Source organism: Magallana gigas, chromosome 1 (assembly GCF_963853765.1).
Source record: "Magallana gigas chromosome 1, xbMagGiga1.1, whole genome shotgun sequence".
In the NCBI taxonomy this organism is placed as follows: domain Eukaryota; kingdom Metazoa; phylum Mollusca; class Bivalvia; order Ostreida; family Ostreidae; genus Magallana; species Magallana gigas.
Genome location: NC_088853.1, coordinates 17,914,775 through 17,930,246, shown reverse-complemented (window position 1 = coordinate 17,930,246; position 15,472 = coordinate 17,914,775). Strand labels below are relative to the sequence as shown.

Genomic DNA, 15,472 nt, shown 5'->3' with positions numbered 1-15,472 from the left:
TATAGTTTGGCTTAAAACGTTAAATTTTGTTGATGTCTTGAATAGTTTACTTAACTTAATGATTTTTACAGTTTTGGAATATTCACGAGAAAGTGTGTACTCTCGTGAAGTTACTGAATTTAACATGTAAGAATCTCATTGGAATTTTTGTGAACATGAGCAAAAACTTCAGTTTCCACTTATGTTAGAAATGAATCGTAGGAGTTAGTTTACAGTATTTCATTTCAGCATTTATCTATGTTGGTTTAATCATAATTCTGACTTCCGCTATGTTGCTGGCATTTCTTAAGGTCGGATACCATCCAATTTTCCGGGGGCCAGGGTCCATTAAGGAAGGCGTTAAGACAGTCATTGAACCACCATCCTCCATTAAACAAAGCGACGCAGTGAACATCTTTCCACTGATCGTTGTCTCGGTCCACGGTACTGAACGATGCACCGTTCAGATTGGTGTTGGAGTTGCCAGTGTTGATCATACTGTCTCCTGAATTCAGAAATAAATACTGTTATATGTAAACTTTTATGAGAGAATGGCAACTAAAAGAAAAATACAATGAATTGGGTATGTTTACCTAGTATTCCGTCCGGATATAAGAATACTGGATGGTCTTAACCATTTTAGACAATATTGATTTATGGATTTCCTTTAAAAAACAGGACTTTGTACAAAGATATAATTGGACATTTGTAAGAACAAATCTATCAAATTTTAAAGTGAATCTTATAAATCATTTATTGGCAGTTTAGCTTTATATTAAAAGTGAATGATATCTAACACCAATAAAACGATTATGAACCGATTTATCAAGAAATATTTACGATAACGTGAATTACGCTGTATCTCAATGTAGGCATTACGACAAAACAGAATATTCACAATATATTGATTGATTTAGATCAATATTGCTTGTAAACAGAAAATTAATGCACGCAACAGCAAGCGTTGTCGAAACTCTTTAGGGTCGGTAGTAAAAGCAAAAAAAAAAAAAAAATAATAAAATACATTTTTGATTTGCTTTTGAATCAAAGTAAGTAGTTTGCCTCTAATTTGAATTAAAATTGCAAATTTACGAAAGATATGTACACTATACATTTAAGAAAAGAAAAAAAAAACCAAACCGAAGTAAGTAGTTTGAAAAGGTAATTTTAATTACGTACCTAGATTTCCGGTGTTTGGTACCGCCAGGTGGAGTTGGTAGTTTGTAGATTTGTTACCAATGGAAACGTGATCGTATTTCTGGTGAAAAATGCTTCCAATGTTCAATTCGGAAATCACACACATGGCATGCGGCTGTCGATTTGTTAGATGATGAATAACGTCGTTTCCTATTTGTAATATGAAGAAAAAACCTATTTTCATTTCCGACATAGTCATTACGAAACAAAATAATTAATCTACTGACTTATTCTAAACGATGTTTATATAACGTTAATTCTTTTTATGAAAAAAAATCATTGATCATTAATCATTAATTCATACCTTTTAAAAGTAGAAATAGAAAAGGTATGTGACAAAGTTGTTTATTTACTTTATATACATTTTCAACAGATAACAAAAAGTTTACTTCATTAATTAAACTACAAAAGGCTTTCGATTGTTGCATCTTTTAAATAAATCATTAGATAATTCATCATCTATTGAAAATCATCTGAAAGCTTTTGCGTCATCTTTTCACAGTTATCTGAAACCCATGTCAAGTATTACTTACAGATCGAAGAGAGGTGCAGTAACTAGTCAACCCTTTAATTGTACCCACGGTTATATTACGCAGTATCAAATTTTTATACTTTCGCGTGCAAAGAAGTTCGTGAATAAAAAATCAATTGCGTGCGTTGAATATCTAATTAGGATGGTGAATTATGAATAATGAACGCAAACGTCCATTGTGTTGGACCAAAGTAAGTGAGCGGTTTGAATACGACCACAAACATGCAGAAAAAATATGTTATTTACGCTGGTGGTTTTCTATGGTCTAACAATACGCCTGGGTATCAAAAAAGCGAATGCATTTTTAACACACCAATGTTTTCAGTTTTTAAAACGCGTGAGTTTAGGCTTACCGAGAAACTAGCACCCCCCCCCCAAACCTCCCGCATAAATAACCACATTTACTGACGTGTAATAATTGTATGTACTCTTTGACATATACTAGTATCAAACTGAGCCATATACTGATTGACGTTTAATTTTTATCCATTGACAAAAATTGATTAACAAAATTCTATTGGGTAATATTACTAACCAATCCAGTAAGCGTTTGCGGGAACGCTAAAGCCGTTCTTGAATTCCGTCCAAGTTTTGTCAAATTCCATGGTACCACTTAAGCGGCGCTGAATGGTCTGTAGGAAATAAAGATATCATAATACACAACTGAATCAATATAATGTTTGCTCTGAATGGAAATCATTTATTAATTGAATTGAATTTTTTTTAACAATGACTCTTCTTTATCTGCAATGAGCAGTAAAGGCAATAATTATATCGATTTTCTTTTCAAAGTATCAGCAATAGATTATAGGTTTGAAAATGATAAAAAAAAGTCGACATAGATGATAGATGGATAGATAGATAGATAGATAGATAGATAGATAGATAGATAGATAGTTAGATAGATAGATAGATAGATAGATAGATAGATAGATAGATAGATAGATAGATAGATAGATAGATAGATAGATAGATAGATAGATAGATAGATAGATAGATAGATAGATAGATAGATAGATATTCTTTCATAAATGTCGGAAGATTTAAAACAACATGGTCATTGGCGCTTTGCTTCTAGGTTAAGAAACAAAGAAGGATTTTAACGATCGTTTTCAATTGGTAACCATGAAATTTATTTTCTAATATTGATATTTGCGAAATTTTATGTTTAAGGTGTAACATCCCTCTGCTATTAATTTTACCATATATTTTTCAAAAAAATTCATATTCATTTTCATCAAAGTCAATATCATTAGATTCAAATGAAAAAAGTTAAAGTGATGAAGCGCTGCTAGATTTTTCAAAAAATGATAAATGTGTCTAAGCATGATATGAAGAAAACTAAACATATTGATTAGAAAAAGCAAAATTTCATCATCGCAGCATAAAGTTAAAATATTAATTGTATCTGAAAATAATATATAGTTATCTACATTTCCAGTTTTTTTTACAAAACATAATGAAGCGCTGCTTTTTAGTTCAGAATTGCACTTTGTTGTTCAGGTTTGTAACAAAAACTGCTTCGATCAGCAAGAGTTATCTTTCTTTGTCAGAGACTATTGAAGGTATTACATATATGTTCTACATACAGTACATAATTAAATGACACAATTTCTAATTTTTCAAAAAATGTTTTCGTTTTTAAATTTGTATAAGATATTAGTAAAAGGATCAATATATTTTAGAAATGCTACAAATGTAAACCATAACATTTTATTAAAACAAAAACGGATATCAAATAAATGATCTTCTAGTAATTGAAATGTTCTCAACGCAACACTGTTAAGGATTACTTTGTGGTCGCGCCGAAGTTAAGAACATAACAGTACATACTCTTGGGACTTGAATTTATACGGATAGTGTGTAATTTGAATTCTGATAAGATTTAATGAAATAATTGATTATAACACCTGTTTTGTTTTGTGTGTGTGTGTGTGTTTATATATATATATATATATATATATATATATATATATATATATATATATATATATATATATATATATATATATATATATATATATATATACGAGGGTTGTCCCAAAATAGCGTAGACAAGTGGCGTTATTCAGTTATTCGAAGACAAAGGAAGATGAAATTTGTGCAACAAAGGGCTCAAGATATTTGCATTCAAATAATGTTTTAAAATTAAATATTGTTTGAGATTAAAATAGTGAAATGAAAGTATGTTAGATCCGAAATTCGACATGCGGCGCAATGTCAAAAACAAAAAGTTAAAATCAAAATAATGAAATGAAAATTTGCGAGGAAAAGTACTTTTTGAATGAAAAAATTCAAATAAAACATACATTGATATTTGATAATAATTCTATTAGTTACTCAGAAAATGTTTTGGCGATAAAAAAAACTTTTAAATATTATATAGCACGTTTTGTGACAAGTTAACTCGTAATAAAACGACGATGTCAGCGTTTAAGGCGGCGCAGCAGTAACATACAATTTTGTAAAAACCGTGAAATAAATCCTAAGCGGCTTTGGAAGTAAATGAAATTAACAAAATCGATTAGAAATGCGTTTTGTGAATAAGTAGTTAAACAACATTGAAAATATTTGAACAAGTATGATGACAAAAAGTGAAAAAAAGAAACACCGAACGATATCAATGGACGTCAAAATGTAGAACGACACATTTCGGTAAGACGGACGTTAGACAACAAGTAATACAGGACAAGTCTGGAGCCGACATATCGTTTGTACTTAGAAAATATTAAAAAAAAAAACTAGAAATATATGTTGAATGTGCACTCAGGGTACATATTCAAAGATGATATTTTTTCTAAGACATTTTCGGAAATAAAACGTAAATGTTATCGTAAAACGATGTGGAGGGTTTAGCAACAACGTAAAACTGGAAATTTTCGACGTCGCACATTGCGCCACCTGACAAAACTGGTTGTTAATAATTATTTATTTTCTCGAGAAATAAATAAAGTACAGATTTGAATTTTTCAGTATTGTTTGCCAAAGGGTCATTGAAGAAAACATAGAAGTCTAATGAAATTGCAGTGAACAAATGATAAATTATGTGTCCTGTCTACATTATTTTGGGACAACCCTCGTATATATATATATATATATATATATATATATATATATATATATATATATATATATATATATATATATATATATATATATATATATATATATATATATATATATATATATATATACTCAATTTATTACAGAGTTATTAAATGGTCAGCTAGTCTTTTGCTTAACAGCTTAACATGTACCAGAATTTGTCGAATATAAAATATATGCACATTTTTTTCTCGAAAATTTCTTTGTGAGAGAGGGATCCTATAATACACAATTTTTTTTTAATACTTTTTTTAACAGGCAAAAAAATGACTGTTGTAGTTCGGTTCATATGATATTTATATAGAAACGGTACCTGTGTTTGTTTACCACATTTAAAGAATTCAAAATTATAGTTTGCCAGTGGGCAAATTAAGCAAAACATGTTTTGCTCTTAATCCATTGATAGATAAATTGAATCGGCCATTTAGAATTAATAAAACGATGTGTTCAACAATCAAAACTGTGCATTGACCATCTCTGTGTACGTTGCCATTACATGTTATTTATAAATTTGTGCAATACTGTACATTCCTTATTTTACGCGAGTACTTAATTCCGCGATTCAACGAATTTCCATCAAAAAGCGAGAACATAAAATTGCGAATGCCGAAATTTTATCATAGTTTCATGTAGTTTACATTTGTCCGAAAATTAAAAGCGAGATTTTAGAATTCGCGAGACGGGCTTCTCGCGATTTTACGCGGATATTAATTCCTCGCGTTTAAATAGGAATTTACAGTAGAGCCAAAATGAATATACTCAATGTTTTTTCTTCATTAATTTGAAGCCTGGAATAAGAGGCCTAAACGTGTAGTTTGTCATTGTCCCACAAGTGGTCTCTTAATACAGGTACAATTGTAATTTGCATACGATTTAAGTAGTTTGAATGGGCAATTATGACTACGTACCGAGATTTCCGGTGGTTGATCTTGCCATGTTGAGCTGGTAGTTTGTAGCTGGTAAATAATAAATAATTTGATTTTCATTCAAAATATGGAAATGAATACGCATATTAAAATACATGCCTAAATTTCCGGTGTTTAGCCCAGCCAAATTGAGCTGGAAGTTCGAAGATTCGTTTCCAATGAAAAAGTCATTGTATTTCTGGCGTAATATGCTTTAATTGTTCAATTAAAAAATCACACACAAGAAATGCGGCTGTCATGATGTTAGATGATTAATATGTGTGAAATGATAAAAAAGTATTTTCATTTCTGACATAGTCATAATGAAATAAAAATATTAATCTTCTGTCTTATTCTGAGTGTGACAAATTTGCTTATCTACGTCATCTATATTTTTATTATCTATTTAGATTTGACAGCGCAAAGTCTACTTGAAAAAAAAAACCACTTTATTTTTAATTCTCACATCTTGATTAAGCATTAGGTGTGACGCTATCTATTTACAATTATCTGAAAGGTGTGGCGCTATCTTTTTGTATTTAAAATCTGGTGTATCTGAAACCCACTCCAGTATCGCATAGTGGCCGTGGAGTGTCTTCCCATTGTCGTTTAATTGATTGATCACGCAGTATAACATTTTTTTGAATAATCTCTTTTCAACTGCTTTCAGACTAACGCAGTACAGTACCTGCAAAGTGTTTTTTTTTACAATCCTATCGTGTCGTGTATCAACCTATCGTATCGTGCGTATATATTGTTCTATCATGCGTTAATCCTATCCTTTCGTGCGTGTATACTATTTTAGCGTGCGTTTACCATATCCTATCGTGCTTTAATCCTATCAGGTTTATCGTTCAATTTTAACAGTTTTCCCTTTTATCCTATCGTGAAAATCGTTTCGTACCTTTTCAAAAGCAAATTAATTTATTTCAAAGTTGCAAGTTGTTCAGTGCACCGTATACGAATATTTTTCGAACAAGAATTGTAAAATCCTATTTAGCATTTTCTGTGTGATTTGATCTAGGGCTGAAATATTTGCGGCGATCGGCTTGGGTGTTCATTAATGAAAACAATGTTACAATTACAAATACAGAAAATTTATTTATCATTTTAACTCATAAATTTAGTCAGTATTTGTTTTTGTGATTGGTTATCATTTATTCAATAAAGTTTAAATGTTTTAATAATAATCCCCTGAGATCTGCAATATAATCTTTACTTTTATCGGTTTTCTGTTCAAGGAATCGGCAGTGATTACAAATTAAAAAAAAATAATAAAAGAAAAATTAAGGTGAAGGAGCCAAACATTATAAACTGAAAACCTAATACAATGGCAAATTCAAAGAAGGTAAGAGAGGAAGAAAGAAAGAAAGAAATAAAGAAAGGGTAAAAAAGGTATTGTGGACGGAGGGTGGATAAAAGTAGAAAGAAAGATAGATAGATTGAAAGAGAGAGAAAGAGATTACAATTTGTACCGTCCAGCCTTCATTTTCTGTTTCCATATCATAGTAGACAGTTACCAGTTGCTGTCGATCAACAAAAGGGTCAATGACGTATGATCCCGATGTGCTCTCTCAGGACTCCATGACACCCTGATAGTCTGGGGGTGCTGAAAGTTTCAAAATGATAGAAATAAACAGTACATTTTGTATAAATATCAAATGCCATAAATTTCTGGAAAATAGAAATAAATGCAACTATACAATTAGGATATCCCCCGCAAGTGCGGAAATTAACACTTTACACATTAATTTAAAACAATGTTAACAATGTCTATATGTTGAACCATAATTTGTGTTCATTGTTGTACTGTGTGTTAGCAGTAACTCTGGTGTAAGCATTCTATAATTTATTTGCAATATATCTCGTTTTAAAACTAGATGTATAAATACGTCATAGTGATTGACATAACTCCGTAAAGTTCAAAACGCAATACGGTCACGATGTATAAAAATATTAAAATGTCATAAAATTATACAATTCTAAAAATACTAGAAGAACATTTGTTAAGAATCGTTTTTATTTAACAAAACATGATAGTCGATTTGATACTATTTAATATTATTTTAGTTATAATTTCATTAAAAAACATAAAGTTACTATCATTATACTAAATACTGAAATTATAGATAAAAACAAAAGTTGAAAAAAGATTAAAATAATATCTATGCTGTTCAATTTTAACATAATATACATTTACATGCTTTTCTAGAGTAGAAGGTTCTCTCAAGTTAACTCCGTCATATGCAATGGCATATGCTGTGTAGTTGATGTTTGTCAGTCTTTATGACAGATTAAATTTGTTTCGCAAAATACCACGTATTCAGCATGGAATAAAAAAGGTATTTTGTTTGCTCATAATTCAAAGGTTACTTTAGACCTAATACCATTGGCATCCTACTCACATCGTTTATTTTTAAAGCTCTTTAACTTAAACTTTCTAAAACTTTGCATCCAAAATACACATCGATCTTTAAATTGAAATCGCAAGCGAAAACGTTCAGCGTACAGATCCAAAATTGTTAATAATCTTATCAATTTTTTTATAAAATACTTACTGTCAATATGGTAATATTTCCAGCCATCATATGTTAAGTTCATACTAATTAGGTCACATGACCGATAAATCCGACACTTTTTCAAAAAGGATTTGAGCCCAAAATATCCACAGTTAATGTCACACATAACAGCGCATGAACGGCGCAATAGAGCTTGGTGTTTTTCTACAAACTTTTTGTTGGAGAATCTATCATTACCGCTCGGTGTCGCTAAAAAGACCGCATCTTAACCGATTGCAGAGTTACTGGCATCCAAAGAATGGCGAAAACGACAAAGTGGACAAACATTTCTTCAGCATTGGTAAAGCGTTTTGAGAAAAAATGTATTTGTTACAGTCACAATATTTTATGCTTATAGAAGTTATACATGTAGTTAAGTCGAGTCTATTTCAAATTCAATTTTGTTTTGAAACCAGTTGCTGTCTTATTTTTAAATGCAATACACAAGAGCATAAACATCAGGGCTGGGATTCATAAAGATACTTAAACAGTACTTAAGTGTAAGAAATTACTTAAACTCATAAAAAATACTTAAGTTACGCTAAGAATTTGTTTTTAACTTAAGTTTTATTCATAAAACAACTTATGCCTAAGAAAAATCTTAAGCAATACTTAAATCTAAGAGTCCTCTTGAGGTGTCTTAAAGTTCTAAGAAAAACTTAAGTTCAAAATCAAAATGGCTGCCATCGGAGCACAAAGAAGATGTTTTCGAAAAAGAAAAGACTGTTTGGCAGAGTACAGTGACGCTGAACTAGTTGAGAGGTATAGGTTTGATTCCGCTGGTATCCACTTTTTAGAGGGGTTGATTGGAAATGAACTTATGAGTGGTTCACGTAGAAACTGTGCAATTTCTCCACTGCAGAAAATTTTACTAACACTGAGATTTCTAGCCACAGGGAAAATGCAGTTGTGCAATGGAGACGACATGGGTGTCTCGCAGCCCACCGTTTCTAGGGCAATTACTGCCACTCTTAGAAGTCTCTCTTCTCCACAAATTTGTGCCCAGTTTATAAAATTCCCACTTAATGTTCACGAAATTCGCAAAAATCAAGAAGAGTTCTTCAAAATCGCCGGATTTCCTGGAATTGCTGGGGCCATCGATGGCACACATGTACAAATCATCGCTCCTTCTGACTACGAAAACGAGTATGTCAACAGACATCATTACCACAGCATCAACACACAGGTCGTCTTTGATCCATTCCACAAGATAATTGATGTCGTAGCGAAATGGCCAGGGTCAACACATGACTCAAGGATCTTGAACGAGAGTGGACTCAAGTCATTGTTTGACCAGAACAGAATCCCTCTTCACACGCATTTGCTAGGGGACAGCGGGTATCCGTCAAAGAGATGGCTCCTAACTCCATTTTTGCGACCAAACCAAGGTTGTCAAACAAACTACAACAGGTACGTTTCCCATTTCACATAATTCTCTGTTAGGTACAAGCTAAGATATGTCTTATATACATCCACTGTCCATACATGATACAACCAACACTGAAAAAAAGGAGCAAATAAAATGGCCATGACCGTTCTACTTTCATTTTCCTGATAAGCGCCCTCTGGAGACAGCAGTGCTAAATATATTACATAACATGGGGCGGATCAACGAATTTCATTCCACCAAAATTTTATTTCATTCAAAAGTATCGATGTACAGAATATAACAGGATGATAGGCATTTTGTTGGTTGATCTAGATCACTGTTTCACCCCTCTCTCCTCTTCTCTCTCTCTCTCTCTGGTGGGGGTGGGGGGGGGTTTAATATTGATTGGTTAATTTGGTTTTTAAATCATAAAAAAATTATTTTTCTTGTGTAATTTCAATATAAATATATATAAATATGCTTATGCTATCATGACATATTCTGTCTTTATAAGTAGTCATATATACCAATTCAATACTTATAAATTGAAAAGTGCATGTACATTGCAACATGCATATAAAAGTTATTATACCTTTATTGGGGAACCTATCTAAATTTGAAAAAAAATTCAGAGGAGAATCCTTGAATCCATGTAAGACCATTCATTTAATCCGGCATGGGTTTATATGAATTTTTTTATATTTTTGAATCTCCAAAACCTTTATAGGCTGAGACAAATTAGAAATATAGTACATCATCATGTTCTGAATTTCAAATGCATGCACCCTGCTGCTGATACCATAGCTTAATTAATGGGCATGCTCAGTATTTTTTTTTGAAGAGAATTTATTCTTTATTTGCACAAGACATACATCTTATGGCATAGGTTATTACATATAAATAATAGCAATATTGAAATAATGGTATGGTACATGAACATGTAAAGTACATTGACAATGTATATAAAATAAAATTTTACTAACAGGCGATTTATTATTTAATGCAAGTATGACAGTACCGGTACATGTAATTAGAAAGTGGCTTACAGTAATTCTAGGCATTTAGCATCTGTTGGGTAGTATAATTAAGCTGCTTAATTGGTATAATTTCTGTTAGTGTTCTTACATGTACCGGTACATGTATGTATATTGAATTTTATAATTTTTATAAGTCAAAAATTTCCACTACTTCTTCATCTTTTAAATTCCTTTGTGATGTAAAATAACTGATTGTTTAAGGGTATTTTATAGGGCTCATAAGAAAACAAGAAGCATTGTGGAGAGAGGCATAGGTCAGCTGAAGAGACGGTTCCATGTTCTGCATGGAGAGATTAGACTGTCTCCAGACAAGGCATGTCAAGTTATTGTTGCTTGCTGCATCTTGCATAACATTTGCAAGGACAGGCAGATCCCATGCCCCCTGGATGATGGTGACCTGGATGACAGTCAGCAGGATGATGGTGATGGGCTGAATGTACAGATTGGCCAGAATGTCAATGACGGAATTCGGTACAGACAATTGTTTGCTGAAACTCACTTTTGACAGGTAAGCAATAATTACTGGTAATTGAAAACAAATATACATGTTTGAAATATATTTCATTTGTTCAACAATAACAACAACAAAAACAACAGCAACAAAAACAATAAAAACAATATGAATGAATGTTCATAGAATATCACATAAAATAAATTCTTATTACCAAATTCATTGATTCAAGAATTTCATCATGTCTGTTATATAAATTTTAAACATTTTAGACCTGTTTACATACATGTACTATACCAACTTCAAGGAATTAATATCTAACACATTATTAAAGGTTTACTAAGAAGTTAATAAACATACTGGCTAAACCCTGAACATATTCAGTTTGGTTACATATATTGACAAAAAATTGGTACAAAAATTTATTCTAACTTTCAAAACTGTCAAAACAAAATAAGCCCAGTCTGACAGATGTACAACCATACAATACCAGACAGGTGGGAAAAAAAACCATACTCATGTATTTTCTTTTACCGACATATTCACTTATTTATCCCAAATAATATTAAATCCAAATTGAAATAAATCTTCTATGAATTTATATAATACTAGCTCAAAATACATTAATTTACTATAAACATGTACAGTGTATATGCATCTTTCTGTCTTATGTACATGCATTCTCATAATGTTGTTAAATAAATGACACATAATATATCCATATTACATAATTCACTTCAACTTATACAGAACTATTATCCTTAAATTTGTACTGGTAATATTTCTGAACATCTTGTATAATTTGATATGATAGTCTCATTTAAGATGTAGGTTACATCATACATTATTTATCTGAATTCTGTGTTTAATTTATAATGGCAATTATAATTTTATTTATAAAGGATTACTATGTTACCAGGTATACTTGTCAAATAATATCATTCCTATTAATGAACAATCTTATTTATGGATGACAGATGGACAGTGAATGATTCAATTTATTCCTCTCCCTTTAACTTTCTTATTTTCAATTGCAAGTAATCAACTTCAAGTTCAAGTTTTTTTACAGTTAGTTCTTCAATTCTTCTTTTCAGACTAGTGCTACTGCTGTATTCAGCATGACTGGCTGGCGTTTGCTGGGATGCTGCTGTTCTAGCAGGGGGCGGGGAAGTTATTGTGGCCGCAGTGTCCTGTGTAGTGCCTGTGGAAATGATGTGTGGCTCTATGTCTGGTGGTCCTTCAATGACATGTATTCCCCTGAAAATAGAATATTTTAGTTTAATTATTACTGTTACCAAAAATATTAATTGTACATGTATTTTTCACTGGAAAATAAAACTTAATTTGTTGATGTTACATTGAAAAAAAAAATATTCCATTCACTTGATATGCAGCTTGGCTGATATTGTGGTTCTGCTTCAGTTTGAGAACAAAATTTAAGATACATGTACTAAGTGTTTCAGTGCAACAATTACATAAGCTACTTACAGTCCTAATAGTTCACTATCGCCCAGAATCTGTAGCATGGAAGAGTCAATACCGCCATCAATGCCACTTAAACAGGCATTATGTTGACCTACAACATTCGATACCGTTTCTGCAATGGCACTCAAAGGCCTGGGAGGGGGGCCGCCACCTGTAAATTTGTTGTTCATAAATTAGGCAAAATATTTCATATCTGGAAGTTTTTTAGAACTCAACTACACAGTACATGTAGTTCAACAGAAAAACATTGATCTTAAAAGTTTAATGAGATACAACTGACATTCAGATCAATAAGAATGTTTGCTCTGTTTGTAATTAAGATATAAGGTATTAATTTTGGATTTATATCACTGGGATATATTTACATTTCCAGTGTCTTTGTCTGTAATAACACTACGTATCGATTTTGTACTATAAAACCCATAATACAAATGACGCCAAATTGAGGCGCCAGCGGGGTTTGCTTATTTATATTTATATATTTAATCATACGATGGCTTAAAATTATATAAATATAAGTATTAAGGAATAATTCTTTGAATATTATGAGGTGATAATTTCGGTCGTGGCGTGTTCAAATCTATCATAAAGCCCTTCGGGCTTTATTGGATTTGATCACGCCCCGGCCGAAATTATCACCTCATAATACTCAAAGAATGATTCCTTATTCCTTATATAAATACGGGTTGGTTACGTGATCAAATCTCATAGCGCCATTTACATCTGTTGCTAATTATGACAATAGTATTGCTCCATACTTTCTTTTTGTGATGACCTAAAAAAGCTTCGATTCGAAAATGACGTAACAAAAAATAGTTCAACAATGTTGCAAGTGTTTGATTATCAAGATAAATAAATAAGACACTATTTTTGATAAGACAACGATTATTTTATTATAATAAAACGAAACAGTATAGAAAATTCACTTGTAGAATAAGAGAAAGTGATTGAAGCTTGGCGGAAATATACCGCTTCTGTTAAAGTCGCAGAGCGGTCAGAAATTTGAAAACAAAGCGATAGAAAGTAGAGTTAGAGTCTACTTAGGCATTTTCAGAGGATATTCTATCGCAGAATCAGATCCAAGAGCATAGAGTCTAATGATTTCCCTCCGACATTATACAGATCTAGGGGCAAGCTATTTTTTTTTTCGGAACAAAACCGACAGAGAAGCAGGAGTTAAATTTTACCGTGAATGGACTAAACACGAAAGGTATGATAAGTTTTTTAATTTGTGTCTAAATTATGTTTTCATTACTAGGTGTGTTTTAGCTAAGTCGGTTAGTGTGAGTACATGGAGAAAATGGAGAAAGTAGTGCCCTAGATGTTTAACGTTATGCAGAAATAACAGCTGATTGCACAAACCGTGTTATATAAGAGAGAATATTTGCAAATGTAAATATCGAAATTAAACATTTTGGAATATATTTGTGATTATTTATCATTCTAACAAAAATATAGCTTACTTGAAAAAAAAGAAGAAGTTTGGAACGTACGTTAAATCTACTGTAAGCTTTATGTAACCGATCAAATTTATAGCACTGTGTAGAACAATGACCGACTGACCTGTGCCAGAAACTGTCCTCCTATAACTCGAAATCTCGCTCTTGGAGTTTGAAAAAATGTTGTGCCATTTTTTTTCAACTTCAGCGGGTGTCCTGCTGGGCCCAACTCCCATCGCGCATAACTTCTGCGATACCTCGCCCCATGCTCTTGTCTTCATGTCAGAAGTTAAGGAAGGATTGAGCTTTCTCCGTAGAATATGCTTGTAGTCATCGACAAGTGATGCTAACGCCAACGATTCGTCAGAGGTCCAGTTTGGCTTCCTTTTCTGTTTCCCTTCCATTTTGTCACTGACAGACGACTTTGTTTACATTCGTCTGCAGTGTTACGTAACACAACAAAAATAACCTCCTTTCCAAGAGAGCGCTCTTTGTTACTATGACGCCGAACTTAAGTACGAAGATTTTCTTAGATCTGTACTTAGTTAAGAACGATGCTTAGTATTTTTATGAATTTGTTCTTAAGTTTTTTTCTTAACTAAGAATTTATTCAGCACTTAAGTGCATTTTTTAAGAAAAATCTTAGAATTTTTATGAATCCCGGCCCTGAACGCTTCTTGCTTGTGGCATTGAGTACCAAACAATTTTCACCTATATTTAAGCTGTTTTTTTTTATATTTTTAAGAAGCTTCGATGGTTTATAGGTAAACAAATCTTATAATATTTTGGATAGATCTAATGGTTAATTTGTTGACCATGCAGCCTCATCAAAGAGGCATAGCAGCAAACAGTGTTCTAAAATGAAACCCACATTTAATTTAGTTTTTTTAAGGAAACGTTAATGACTTAAAACGATAGATAAGAATTGATATCTCACGGATGCTCACTGAAAGGCAACTACTTAGTACACTTTTGAAAGATTGTTTATCTTTCAGAAATATAGATTTACTTGTTGTGACCATTCAAACGTGCAATTTTAGCGTGTTTTTCCCCTGCTTCTTAACTGCTCCAAAGACTTGGTTTTTATAGTCTATATGTAAGCAATCCACAAAAGTTTAAGTTGAAGAAACTTGGACTATATGATCTTCATTACATTCAGGAAAACGAAAAATTACCATTTGAAGGATAAAATCTTTTTTGTATTATTTTTCCCATTTCAAACTAGTCTTTTGGTACGTGTCTGTTTAAAGCAATATGAGCTGCAACTTTCATGCTGAATTTGTTTTTTACGAAAATGTTAGTTTCTACTAAAATGACAAAAATATCATGGTTTTTTAATTTTTGTTAGCTTTATTTTTGTGGGGATAGCCGTTAAGAAGACTTAATTGAAGCAAAATTGAATTATTGTCATCCTG

General features: G+C 31.9%; 3 protein-coding genes across 3 annotated transcripts; 1 reads left to right on the top strand and 2 right to left on the bottom strand.

Annotated features, from left to right (window-relative positions):
• Positions 1 to 245: 245 nt before the first annotated feature.
• Positions 246 to 1,369, bottom strand: LOC136275681 (ryncolin-4-like). Its single transcript, XM_066085365.1, has 2 exons — positions 1,159 to 1,369; positions 246 to 484 (listed from the first exon to the last, which is right to left on the bottom strand). Exons 1-2 carry the CDS (start codon positions 1,367 to 1,369, stop codon positions 246 to 248), a joined length of 450 nt encoding a protein of 149 aa, XP_065941437.1.
• Positions 1,370 to 8,734: 7,365 nt separating this feature from the next.
• Positions 8,735 to 12,364, top strand: LOC136275431 (putative nuclease HARBI1). The gene is made up of 3 exons (XM_066084629.1): positions 8,735 to 9,686; positions 10,896 to 11,190; positions 12,228 to 12,364. Exons 1-2 carry the CDS (start codon positions 8,953 to 8,955, stop codon positions 11,185 to 11,187), a joined length of 1,026 nt encoding a protein of 341 aa, XP_065940701.1. The 5' UTR covers positions 8,735 to 8,952; the 3' UTR covers positions 11,188 to 11,190; positions 12,228 to 12,364.
• On the bottom strand, positions 11,227 to 14,717 carry LOC136275433 (uncharacterized). Its single transcript, XM_066084634.1, has 3 exons — positions 14,182 to 14,717; positions 12,622 to 12,769; positions 11,227 to 12,390 (listed from the first exon to the last, which is right to left on the bottom strand). The coding sequence occupies exons 1-3, from the start codon at positions 14,459 to 14,461 to the stop codon at positions 12,132 to 12,134; spliced, it is 687 nt and encodes a 228-aa protein (XP_065940706.1). The 5' UTR covers positions 14,462 to 14,717; the 3' UTR covers positions 11,227 to 12,131.
• Positions 14,718 to 15,472: the final 755 nt, after the last annotated feature.